Source organism: Microsporum canis, genomic scaffold (assembly GCF_000151145.1).
Source record: "Microsporum canis CBS 113480 supercont1.3 genomic scaffold, whole genome shotgun sequence".
Lineage (NCBI taxonomy): Eukaryota > Fungi > Ascomycota > Eurotiomycetes > Onygenales > Arthrodermataceae > Microsporum > Microsporum canis.
The window spans coordinates 140,781-153,356 of NW_003299167.1; the positions used below are offsets into that span (position 1 = coordinate 140,781).

Here is a 12,576-nt window from a genome sequence, read left to right on the forward strand (position 1 = left end):
ACCTTGTACGCAGTAGATAAAAGTAAACATACAAGGGTTTTGATATATCATTTCCTGCTTGCTTGCGTTTGTTGCCTTCGTATTATCGTGTCCGTCTCAGCAGGCTGTCTCTACAGAGCATAGGAAGATAACTACGATCTAACACAAGCAAGAGAAGAAAGAATACAAAGCTGAAGAGAGAGTGTTTTGCTTGTCTTCTTTGCTCAGACAAGCTAATCGATAAACTACATAGCGATTTAAACGGCCGAAATCCACATTTCCACCCTTTTTCTCTTCCTTATTCTTCCCCATCTTGCGCTTCTTCAAGCCGCCAAAAGCCAAACTTGCCTTTTCCTTCATCCGCCACCAGCGAGTTCATCGCGCAGACTTAGATACTATTCCATAGAAGATATCTAGATAAGTCGTCCCTCCTCCTCCTCCTCCCCCCCTGCGCATAGCCTGTCGTCCTGTCGCTTCTCTCTCTGTACCTGCGTCTGTGGTGGTCATCCTGGCACCCTCTTGCGCGCCATGTCACCACACGCGGCGCATGGCCGCGACCGATTTCTCAAGCAGTCGATCGGCTCGTTGCTCCCAAAGGTCCATGAGGTAGGAAGAGAGCATCCATTGGTACATATACTACAGTACGCTGACCCCCAGCAGAGTCGTGTATTGCTCGTCGGCGCCGGGGGCATTGGCTGCGAGCTGCTCAAGAACCTGCTGCTCTCTGGCTTCGGGACCATCCACATCATCGACCTGGACACCATCGACCTTTCGAACCTGAACCGGCAGTTCCTCTTTCGCCATGAGCACATCAAGAAACCCAAGGCTCTCGTACGTCGACTCCTCCTGCCTCTACTGCTCCTATAAGCCCTCTTTACTAAGTTGTTCATCTCACAGGTCGCAAAGGAGGTCGCTCAGAAGTTCAGGCCTCAGTCTACCATCGAGGCGTACCATGCAAACATCAAGGAGAGCCGGTTCAATGTCGACTGGTTCAGCTCCTTTGACCTCGTCTTCAACGCCCTTGATAACCTCGATGCGAGGAGACATGTCAACCGGATGTGTCTGGCTGCAAACGTCCCTCTCGTAGAAAGTGGCACTACAGGATACAATGGTCAGGTCCAGGTCATTAAGAAGGCGCGCACCGAATGCTATGACTGCACAAACAAGCCAGTGCCCAAGTCCTTTCCCGTCTGCACAATAAGGAGTACGCCCAGCCAGCCTATCCATTGCATCGTATGGGCCAAGAGTTATCTTTTCCCGTAAGTTATCACCCAACTTTTCACTCTGCACGCCGAAGCTGACGTTGTTTGCCTCTTTTTTTTTTTTCTTCCACTCTATAGAGAGCTCTTTGGAACGAGTGAGGATGACGTTGAGCTAGATCATTCTGAAGATGCGGATAATGGTATGCCAGACTCCTTTTGGCCTCATTAAAAGATCGTACATGTAAACTAACAGGGTATATCAGCGGGTGAGATTGAAAACCTGCGACAGGAAGCTAAAGCTTTAAAGGAGATCCGAAACTCCATGCCCTCAGAGGAATTCACAGAAAAGGTGTTTGAAAAGGTCTTCTACAAAGACATTGCACGCCTCCAGACTATTGAAGAGATGTGGAAGTCTCGACCTGCGCCACAGCCACTCTCTTACGGCCCTCTTGTTGAAGAATCGAAAGGAATAGATACAAGCATTTGCTCTGATGATCAAAAGATCTGGACAGTGGCCCAGAATTTTGTCGTTTTCAGAGACAGGTAATGTGTTTTGAGTGTCATCATTGTGATAGGGCTGAGAAGTTGCTAATCAATGTTATAGCATTTTGAGATTGAAGAAGCGGCTCTTGGATGCACAACCAGACGCAATTGATGGCGACAAGGCAATTCTGTCATTTGACAAAGATGATATTGACACCCTCGACTTTGTGGCTGCGAGTTCAAACCTTCGTGCTGCGATTTTCGGGCTAGAAGCCAAATCTAAATTTGACATCAAACGTACCGTCCAGCCCTGATCTCTCCCTCTTTCTGGTGTGCCATTTCACACAAGACTAATTTGATACAGAAATGGCGGGCAATATTATCCCTGCCATTGCAACTACGAATGCAATGACAGCCGCCTTGTGTGTTTTGCAGGCATTCAAGGTTCTAAAGGATGAGTATGAAAACGCTAAGATGGTTAGTCCTTCTTTATTTTTGGGTTACATAGGTCTATACTAACGTGATCCTGTAGGTATTTCTCGAACGATCTGGTGCTCGAGCTATAAATACCGATAGCCTCAAGCCTCCAAACCCTGACTGCCCCGTTTGTGCAGTGGCTCAGAGAAAGATCTTCATTAATCCAGAGAGTGCAACTCTCAATGACCTCGTCGAAAGAATCCTTCGCCTAGAATTAGGTTACGGCGAGGAATTCTCAATCAGCAATCAAATAGGGACTATATACGACCCGGATTTGGAAGACAATCTTCCCAAAAAGCTGAGCGAACTTGGCGTCCAAAAGGACAGCTTTATCACAGTCGTGGACGAAGAAGATGAAAATCCGCGTGTCAACCTGGAAATACTTGTATCGGAGCGGTAAGTAGATCATTACTGGGAGAGAATATACGCTTTGCGGCATATTACTAAGATCTCAAATAGCACTGATGATAAGTCTACCATTTCTCTCGAGGCTTCTGACGTTGACATCCCACGGAAACCAAAACCTGATGAAGAGCTTCCTGCTGAAGCCCAGGAAAATGGCGTATCTAAACTCAAGCGAACAGCTGACGAAGCAGGACTCGAGGTTGCCGAAGGTCAACCTTCAAAAAAGATATCTAACGGCACAGATAATAACACCTCAACAAACCCCATTCTTCTCGAGGACGACACAGGGACAATACTCATAGATGCTGATTAACTGAACAAAAACAATTAGAAAGGGGAGGCCTTAATTTATAGGTGGCGGTTTTCATTTCTTTATTTTTTTTCACTTGAGTCTGCCCCGGTGCGGGATGCATTGGGTGACATACTTTGGAACCGGATTGGCGCAACATACTAAAGATACGGCGGGTTTTTTACACGGACGTGTGCAACACTATCCCGCGGTTTCACACTTTTGCATTTACACTGGGTCTTATTTCTCTTCACTTTCATGCTGATGCTCTATGATTCTTGTATTCGGAAGTCTAACTTTCTTATCTGTATTATCCTACATATTCACCCAGAGAAGAAGTTGAGTACAGTTTCCTACTTCCTCTAATACCATTTTTGTTGCATTGAGTCTTCGCCTCAAAACTCTTAGTTATTCATTCATGGTATCACCTTTCAAACCGCGCTCAATCCTCCGTCAAGGTTCAGGACACAATTGTTGGCATATTGATTCGTGACAACAAATACTGCGGCATCGGCTACTTCCTCGATCGTGCCGAACCGTCGAAGCGGGATAGACTGCATCGTGTCATTTCGGAACTGCTCGCCCAACTCTAGGCTGATATTAATGGTGAGTTTTCTAAAGAAACAAGCCAAGTGGAGCTTACCATCGAGCATCTTTGTTTCGATATACCCTGGAACAATAACATTCGCACGAATACTTGCTCCCGAACAAGGCAAATTCGACTCAGCAACGATAGCACGGGTGAGAGCTATCACGCCTGCCTTGGTTGATGCATATGTCGCAACCCCTACCCCGCCCCTGGACGCATGCAACGATGATATGTTGATTATGCATTTTGTCCCGAGATAGGATCTAGTCGAGGCATCCGTCTGCTGTTGCATTCGTCGTTGGCGAAGTGCCTGCCTGGTCATAGTTCGGCAGGCGAAGATGGTTCCTTGCAGATTTGTATGCAGGAGCTGAGTAATGTGTTCATCCTTTGCAGTGGAGAGTAGAGACGAGTGGGAAACCCCAGCGGCGTTGACCAAGATATCAACCCGGCGCTATATGATACGTATTAGTTTACTTGACCATGGAATCTTATCAACAGCAGTATGTATGAAAGGGCAATTATACCATAAGCCTTTTGACTTCTTCACACCAAAACGATGGGCAGCCAACATCCCCTGTAACCAGAGTGAAACAGCCAGAATGAACTATCTTTGCGGGTTTAGGCAATTCCCCTATCGCAATCTCAGTGCCCAACGATTTCACTGCATCTTCAAGCCGTTTTCTATTTCTTCCCACCAGGATAATCCTCTCGGCTCCTTCTAGCAGAAAACGATGCGCGATACCAAGACCGATGCCTGATGAGCCCCCCGTAATCATGCATGTTGCCCCCTTCAAACGACCCAGGCTCGGAGGTGGTGACACAGGGGGGTTACTAGAAGAGTGACTTGCTCTAGTAGCTGGGGAAAACCAGCTCCATGGTTCAAGTCTGACTGAATTGAAATACCATGCAGTGTTTGAATATGGGTATTGGGTTTTATATCGCAGTGCAGCCTGATAACCAGCACGATTCTTCAGGAGCAAACGGCTAAACAACATGAGACCCTATACAGCGCCCTTACAAATACGAGGCTGTGTTTGATATTCAAATTGAGTATATATTTGGTTAATGGTTGCTGCTGAAGTGCTTGGCTCGTCGAGCTTTGAGGTTGATAGCTTGGTGATCGAACGTAAATAACGTGTAAGACCGGAACTCTAAATATCACGTGATTATTGCCTTAGGTAATGACTGACTGGCCTTGCATATCTTCTGGACTTTGGTTCATTCTCTCGATAGTATCAAGTGATTGGCCGTTCGCTGCGAGTTGCCGCCTACAATGTCCACTAAACAAGCAACATCGGAGGAGTTTGTTACTCTAGCTTCCAACGATGGGTTCGAGTTCGTGATCCCCAGGAGTGCTGCCTGTGTATCAGGCACTATACGAAGGATGCTGGATCCTACAAGTCAGTGCAATCATCTTATAACTACACCCATGTACCCAGCTCCCCGCGCCTTCAAATTGGTGGTTGCGATGATATATTGAGTGTTATATCGCCCTCCACCCTGATCCTGACCTTATCGATATTCTAGGTAACTTCTCAGAGGCAGTAACGGGGCGTTGTGTGCTGGAGACAATGAAGTATGATGACCCTAAGCCCACATTATTTATTCGGCATATCATCGTTCTTGGATATTATATCCGAATCAACCTCGAATACCATACTGATTTTTATATTCAGTGGAGTTGTGTTGGAAAAGGTTTGCGAGTACCTGCTCTACAATGAACGGAATAAAGGACAGACCAATGTTCCTGACATGGATATTCCTCCCGAGCTGTGTCTAGAACTGTTAATGGCTGCGGATTACTTGGATAGTTAGTCGTCTCGCCTTGGTATCCTACGTCCTTCTGCACTACGGTATTTACTGACGGATATTATAGCATGAGCGCTCTAGCACTACCGTGCTCTACTATCACTAATACTCCTCCTAAAAGGCCATGTTAGATGTAGTAGCTTAGCATTTTTCAAGAGTTTTTTCTGGCCGAGTACTGACTTATTTATGTCCTCATTTGCCCTCTACGGGCTATTTCCATTTGGCATTGCGTTCCGTGGTCTGCCGCAGCGTTCAACGGTGTGTCTAAGAAGAATGGATACATTGAACCTCCCTTAGCATCAGTTTGGTCATATATTTCCTTTCCTTGGTGGATCTATATCGGAAGATTACTGCAAGGGAACAAAACCTGGAGCTTCGTTTATGTTTCGTGAGGATGAATATAATACATAAGAGCAAATGGGTATCATAGCCTTCTCGTCTGGCTTTCACACTAGCTGAGGTATCGATATATCCATCTTCCACTTTTACTATCGTTTTTTATGGGGCGGACGCCGGCTTCCTTTATTTCCAGGCCCCAGCCCCTTCTTCTGTGCATATAGCGGCTCCTTCATAAATCCAGAGTCGCTAATCCGTAAATAACTAACAACTCCCTGGTCGACCACTGCTAAGATCACATTTCTGTATCCATGTCGAAGGCGCATATAGAGTAATCTGTCCATTTTTTCTCCCAGAGGTGGATCCAAAGGAGTACTAGCCAGGAGAGCGCTGAGATTTTCAAGAGTAGGAATGATTGGGTTAGCCCTGGCATCAACCACTGCTAGCCTAAAGTCTGGTTCACCCGGACTGGACTTCTTATATGGTGTTGAGGGTTTATAGACGTTAAATGCTACTCGATAAGGAGGAGATGTGGGAGCTTGGTTTATTTCACCGTCAGGGCGAGATGGGTCATATGCAGGGATAATAGATAAAGATCTATATATATCATCTATGAAAAGTTAGCATGGCGCCCTTTCTTTTCTTTCCTTTTTTAAAATCATAGCGTCGAGAAGCGGAGTGTTTTGCAAGAGGGAAACGAACTATAGCTTCGATGTATTCCCACTCCTATAACAGGTCCATGAACTGTATCCCCTTTCGTTCTCATAGAAAAAATAGAGCGAAACAGTTCCGAGAGGGAATTCATAATCCCTTGACTATGGGGTTGTACTGGTTTCTTATGTTCTGTCCGTGCCTGCGGGCTTATAGATTGAGCTTCGTTCCAGGTATCAGCTCGGATGACAACATAGCCCCCGCGCCTCAGCCCCGAGTATACCGAGTATCTTTCCATAGTCAATCCACGACACCCAAGGAAACACGCATATGCAGCCTGTAAACTCATTGGAACGGTCCCCTCTAGGTCGAATGGACAGTTTTCAGGGGCTTTTTCTTCCCAACTGTCCTCCGCTGGCCATCTGATGTCCAGGCTACCTCTCTCTAGGAGGTAGAGAGCCTCCTCTGGTAATAACCACATCCGATTTATATTGTCAGCTTGCGCCATTGTCCGGAAATACTGCCCTCTTGGATTCGGTACGCAAACACAGGCATCGCCTTGGTGACCGTTAGGGTAGTATATGCCTATTATTCTATTTTTCGTGTTATGTAGGCGCGGATAAGAGAGGGCATTGTGCATAGCATTTCGAGCGGAGGTCAATACGCTGGCTTGGTGAAGGGTTGGGTTGGGCTCGAAATCTTTATCTCCTCGTCGGGGAAGCGTTTGGGGTATATGATCTGTCAGTCTAAATAGGAGAGAGATTGTTATTAGTCTTAAGCTTGCGATGAAGTTGTACAAGCTGTACTCACGTAGCAAAGCTGCCCAGGAAGCGGAAATCCTGTGTTTCATCGGAAATGTCTTGGTCAACATTTGCTAAAGAGTCATGCGATGGAGTAGACGGTTGGTTAATAGCCTCTTCATCGAGATCTGCCATCTTTATGGCGGCGTTCTCCGGTTTAATTTTCTATTGTAAAGTGGTTAACGTCGAAATCGCTCATTCTATGAGTCGTTCTCAGAAGAAAGGTTAAAAATAAGTTAAGTGTATATAGTTATTTTCCGCACGGCGGGGCTCGACTAGTTACTTATTCTGTATTTTCATTTATAAACAGAATTACCTAGCTACATTATTATGTAAAGATATTATTATTTGGATGCCTTGATATTTGCATAGTAATATATACCGATTTGCTGTGAATAGCAGGATAATGTCTACGTCTGAGGAGGCTCGTAGCCAAAGTTTAGTAGAAGAGGTATGAGAACCCAAGGAAGAGATATTCGACAGGAAAAATAGAGCAAAATCTAACCGCAGGTCTGCTGCTGCTGCGCTGCTCTCTGGTAGATTTCGAAAAATCTGGCCAACACTCGCTACACGTTCGGTGTTAATTCTACACAGTACCAGGCTGTGCTAGAGATGTTGAGAGCATGTATTGCAGATTCCGAGAAGCAATTGACGGAGCGCACGACTGGTGATTCAAATCTAGACGATCTCATACTTCTACTAGAAAATGAATTGAGACTTTAACGCTGAGAAAGGGATTGGAGCTGGCTGGCAGTTTTTATGTGACTTCAGCGATAGTATCCTGGCATCCTTCTATTGGCTGCTACACTGGGATGAGAAGAAGAGAAGAAAAAAAGTTCTGAAGACATAGTTGGTGGAAAAGGAAAGGTAGTAGAAGGGAAGGAAGAAGAATAGAGAATGCATTGTTGAGAATAAAACAAGTCAGTAGTGGAAAGCAAAAATGCATCCTTGAAGCCAGCGGTGGATGGGATGATACAAAATTCAGATCACACTTAAAAGCTGCACGCAGTTATGATGAAATGAATGGTATGAGGAACCGGACCCAGATGACTTGATAAGTGAAACGCGGCCCGTCGAGAACCATCTGCAAAAGAGGATGAAGTTAAGGGTAGAAACTAGGCGCCAGTGTAAGCTTGGTGAGAAAGCTGTAGACCTTTGGGCAAAGTCCGTTCCAAGATGTTCGAAGAAGAGGAGGCAGCTGGCTGCATCAGGGAATATGAATTGGAGAATTATTGAATATAAGATATAAAACTGGGACTGTCCCAGCACCACATATTCCGAGTGAAGCAACCAACACCCCAAATGGGTTTGCCAAAAAAGAATATCGCATTAAGGTATACATACCTCGATACAGGCATAGCCATTCTATTGCGAGCCTGACCCAGGTATAGTTAATGCCGTACAATCGGAAGAGTGTAAAACGTGGAGGATCGAGGACGAGGAAGCGTGTAATTGTCAAACGAGGTTGTTGTGCGGTGTGGGTACACCATGCAGGTGATACCATCTTGTGAGGATATAGGGATAAAATGGTAGCAACTGAGAAAGATGTGAAGTCTCAAATTGAGTGAAAGATGGCAATCATTGCTGCCGGATTCAATAAATTGGCCTTATATTCAGCAGCCCAACGATGTCCTGCCATCTTCTCCAATTTAATATTATCTGTTCTTTCGTTTTATGAACTGATGTGATTGACCAGACTAATCGGTAGCAAGCATACGTGGAGTATAAAATGATAACCGTGAATTATCAGACCATCCTGGCGCCTATAACCATGCATATGCAATGTTCCTCTTTTTTACTTTTAAGAGGATAAAATAAAATTCGTTAACAGCTGTCATTAGTCGTGGGGCGTGAGGCGTGGAGGAGCTCAGGTATGGCGGGTCATGGTAGGGAAAGGTGGGCTTATTCTATTATAGGCTTCTTGGTGTTGCCAACGACTGCGACGTTGAGATACTGAAGGGCATTGGGGTCGTGAGCGCGGATAATGGTGGGTAATGGCAACATGGGGTTGTCGGGGTTGATGTTTCTCGCTTCTCGTGCAGCTTGCTCTATGGCTTCCATTTCCTCTTTACAGCCAGCGTGGTCCAGAGGACAGACGACAATAGGTTGTCTTAGGACAATGTCCTTTGCCGATGTGAGATGAGCCTGTGGGACTTATGTTAGTCAAGCGGTCTTTTGCACTCCGGAAGGGTATGCGTGACATACTTTGACTGTCAAATAATACTCTATTTTATATAGAGAGGCAGTAGTTGTAAATGCACTGACAGCGTAAGATGGAAATGCTGGTTTGCCTCGAGGCAGTACACCGTCTGAATCACGTAGGTCCCTCGCGGGAAACACAAGACCAAGGTTGGTGAGATATCCAGCTTCAGGCATTTTCAAGTTCACTGATTCAGATCGCTTGGCGAGCGTTTTCCCTTTGCGGTACGGCTCGTCTCCTTCGTGATTGTACACTATTTCCTCGTCAATTGAAAGGGTGATTTTCTGTATCGTTACTTTTCGAGCCTTGCTCATCCAATCTGGGTTGGGTGAGAGCTTCACATATACGCTAACGGGGTCGAAGGGGCCGTATGACCACCGAGGTAAAGATATACCGAGAGTAATAAGATGGTCTGACACACGTTCCGCCGCTTCTGGTCGATTATACATGCCAAATGTCGATAAGGTGTCATATCTCGACATCGGTACGGGAAAGGAGTATTTCCTCTGTTCCGCCTGGCCCTGCTGTACCATCACCACCAACTCGTAGTATGTCTCTGCCGTTCGGCTGCCTAGCTGTAAACTGGCGGGTGGAAGTCGCCTCGAGGTTTCCTGTCCTCCTCTACCGAAAGGTATGAAGAGGACAAAGGGGAGGTCCATGGCTATTATTTCTTCGTACTCTCGCCCCATGGGGCACCGAAAAAGGAGCATTTCCTTGCCAACTATATCCGTCACATCCTTTCGCGGGGCAGCCAAGTGTCTTTTTGTCATTGAATCGGCAGCGGGATGTATCGTCTCCCTTCGTTGGAGACATATTGTGACCATCGAGATGTTGACCGCAGCTGAGACTCCAACGCTAGGCCGCACCTCGACCTTTCCTTCAATACGTGGCTAGCCATATATCGCGTCAGCATTACTCTCCCGTAGTAAACCAATATGACGAGACAAGGAGAGATTGAATTTAAGAGATATGCGTCCCTTTCTCTTGGATAACAGAATCTTGAGGTTTTGTTTGGGTTTGCAGGCTGCATTCATGGAACTGGTTCAGGAACATGAAACTCACCAATGTTGCCGATATTCCAGGATATCCAACAAGGAAATTACTATTGGGAGGGCCCGACACTCGCACGAATGCGGCCATCTTGCGCCAGACTGTGCGCCCAGTCCACCATGAGTCGATTGGGGTGTGTTGTGTAAAATCGAGGCCTCCAGTATGCCGCTTTTGTTCGCCACAAGTCGTTCACCCCAGCAAGTCCCACGCATGTGCTTCTTCTCCGGTAGGCTACTAATATCTTGCTGTGGGAGAGCTGAGCCACGAGGATTCGGAACTAAGGGTGTTTAGTGCGTGGGTCGAAGAGGACGAATGTCCGTGAAAGGGTGTCTTTTTATTATTTCCTTCCTTGATTTCACTGGGTAGAGAGGCCGGCGCAAAAGGTTGGCAGATGGGCGGTAGCGAAAAAGAAGCCCGGAAGCTTTTTTCGACAATAACTAGCAGTTATATGGCCGTGGGAGGCTCGTTCGAAGTTTTCGGTAGTTATTCCCTGCTATAGCAGCAGGCTTGATATGTACTTTTCCAGCCTGAGAGGATACTCGTCAACTAGAAAAACTATTAAACGCCAGGAGACGACCAACCCCAGCTCCCCCCAGCATAGGCTCTGCGGCTCGTGTCGACGCTTCTTTGTAGGTCCACGACGGACAGATGGAGAGAACGAGCAGGCAAGGATGGGCTAAGTATCCGCCGTTTCCCTCGGAATTCTGTGGCAGTGGTCGAACTCGACAGCCTTGTCACTCGGGCCTGGCAGCTTATTTTATTTGCAGTTTCGTCATGGAGGAGCTCGTCTGTTGTTCGTTTTTTAGTTGAATCTAGTTGGTTAGTTCCTCGTGGGAATTACCGACATATATTAACCGCATCTGAAAAGTTGAGCTTCCAACAGGCTGGCGAAAAACACCAACTAAATGTCTTCTCGAGTCAGTCCGTACTGTAAGAGTTTTCTCCTTGTCTTCTCTTTCTCTTCTTCTATTTTGATATTCGTTTGTTTTTTCTTCCTTTTCTTTTTTGGATATTCCAAGGTTAGGCTTTATCACGTGATATGAGGCTCTGCTCGAAGTTGAAGCAGAAGAAAAACAAGAGAGAGAAAAAGAGAGGGAGAGAAAGCGAGAGGGGCGTTTTCCATTAAATAGGACGACAAAGAGGTTAGGATGTCGGTTACGGTTAGCATATTCCCATCGTCTGCGGTTTCTACTTTTGAGGCCGTCTATAGAGTCAGAACTGACCAGGGACTGTTATTTACTAGCTTCATACCACCCATGGCGACCTCAAGGTCGAGATATTCTGTGAAGCGGTCCCAAAGACGGCGGAGGTAAGGAAAATGGGCCTCATTATGTGCATTCCTTCCAGGCTGACTGATGTTAAAACTAGAATTTCCTTGCTCTCTGCGCATCCGGAGCCTATAACGACACTCCCTTCCACCGCCTCATGCCCTCGTTCATGATCCAAGGAGGTGACATCTCCCTATCTGCAGCCAACAAGGCTTCCTCCTCATCTCCTCTACCGTTTGATATCCCCAAAGGAGGGGCGTCGATACACTACCCAGCCCCTCTAGAGCAGGAGATTCACCTCCCCACCCTCCGCCACAATGCAAGAGGAATACTCAGCATGGCTGGAAAACCTGTCAAGAACCAAGGAGGAGCCCCCCAGGACGTAAATGGGAGCCAATTCTTCATTACCTTTGCAGCTGCACCTCACCTGGACGGGAAGAGTACCGTGTTCGGCAAAGTCCTTGATCCCGGAAGCACAGGGGGGGCGGACGAGCAGGCTGATACGCTGACCCGTTTAGAGAAAGCACATGTGAAAATAGATAAGAAAGGAAGAGTTGTGCAGCCAAACTTGGTGAAGGAGAAACCTAGCAACGAAGACGGTGAAGCTTGGGAAAATATCGGTGTGAAGAGAGTCACCATTCACGCAAACCCTTTCGCCGGCTGATTGTCCTTCGACACCATCAGCCGACTAAATACTCGAAGGTGCCTTCTCTAATCACTTGCATATACTCTTTCGTTGGCCTTTCCCTGACCCTTATCCATGGCAGCCTAGGATAGCACTGTTAGGATGGACTGTGCCTCCGACCCGTTGCATGGAGAGTTACCGAGGGAGGCAGCGATGCTAACTATCAGTCAGTACAGCTATTCAGCTAAACAGACACTTCTCAGCGCCGGTTTCTCCTGGAGCTCTGCCCATAATCCCAGTTTTCCACAGCTGACAGGAAGGGCATTTTTACACTTGTCAACTTGATCCCAATCAGTATGAACTGCAATAAGGATATGGTCACTCGTTCTACTACGGAAATGACATATATTATC

At 46.6% G+C, this 12,576-nt stretch overlaps 6 protein-coding genes across 6 annotated transcripts; 3 read left to right on the top strand and 3 right to left on the bottom strand.

Moving 5' to 3' along the window:
• Window positions 1-507: 507 nt before the first annotated feature.
• On the top strand, window positions 508-2,859 carry MCYG_02894 (ubiquitin-activating enzyme; the record flags this gene model as incomplete). The annotated part of the gene is made up of 9 exons (XM_002847342.1): window positions 508-585; window positions 622-810; window positions 877-1,238; window positions 1,320-1,381; window positions 1,445-1,724; window positions 1,786-1,961; window positions 2,029-2,141; window positions 2,197-2,537; window positions 2,601-2,859. 9 exons carry the CDS (start codon window positions 508-510, stop codon window positions 2,857-2,859), a joined length of 1,860 nt encoding a protein of 619 aa, XP_002847388.1.
• Window positions 2,860-3,266: 407 nt separating this feature from the next.
• On the bottom strand, window positions 3,267-4,419 carry MCYG_02895 (3-oxoacyl-[acyl-carrier-protein] reductase; the record flags this gene model as incomplete). Its single annotated transcript, XM_002847343.1, has 3 exons — window positions 3,267-3,424; window positions 3,479-3,875; window positions 3,949-4,419. The coding sequence occupies 3 exons, from the start codon at window positions 4,417-4,419 to the stop codon at window positions 3,267-3,269; spliced, it is 1,026 nt and encodes a 341-aa protein (XP_002847389.1).
• Window positions 4,420-4,697: 278 nt separating this feature from the next.
• MCYG_02896 (conserved hypothetical protein) lies at window positions 4,698-5,239 on the top strand (the record flags this gene model as incomplete). Its single annotated transcript, XM_002847344.1, has 3 exons — window positions 4,698-4,824; window positions 4,952-5,000; window positions 5,101-5,239. The coding sequence occupies 3 exons, from the start codon at window positions 4,698-4,700 to the stop codon at window positions 5,237-5,239; spliced, it is 315 nt and encodes a 104-aa protein (XP_002847390.1).
• Window positions 5,240-5,721: 482 nt separating this feature from the next.
• Window positions 5,722-7,155, bottom strand: MCYG_02897 (conserved hypothetical protein; the record flags this gene model as incomplete). The annotated part of the gene is made up of 3 exons (XM_002847345.1): window positions 5,722-6,179; window positions 6,272-6,966; window positions 7,031-7,155. The coding sequence occupies 3 exons, from the start codon at window positions 7,153-7,155 to the stop codon at window positions 5,722-5,724; spliced, it is 1,278 nt and encodes a 425-aa protein (XP_002847391.1).
• A 1,767-nt stretch (window positions 7,156-8,922) lies between these two features.
• On the bottom strand, window positions 8,923-10,360 carry MCYG_02898 (arrestin domain-containing protein; the record flags this gene model as incomplete). The annotated part of the gene is made up of 3 exons (XM_002847346.1): window positions 8,923-9,165; window positions 9,226-10,110; window positions 10,283-10,360. 3 exons carry the CDS (start codon window positions 10,358-10,360, stop codon window positions 8,923-8,925), a joined length of 1,206 nt encoding a protein of 401 aa, XP_002847392.1.
• A 1,058-nt stretch (window positions 10,361-11,418) lies between these two features.
• MCYG_02899 (peptidyl-prolyl cis-trans isomerase 10) lies at window positions 11,419-12,202 on the top strand (the record flags this gene model as incomplete). Its single annotated transcript, XM_002847347.1, has 3 exons — window positions 11,419-11,430; window positions 11,514-11,579; window positions 11,639-12,202. 3 exons carry the CDS (start codon window positions 11,419-11,421, stop codon window positions 12,200-12,202), a joined length of 642 nt encoding a protein of 213 aa, XP_002847393.1.
• Window positions 12,203-12,576: the final 374 nt, after the last annotated feature.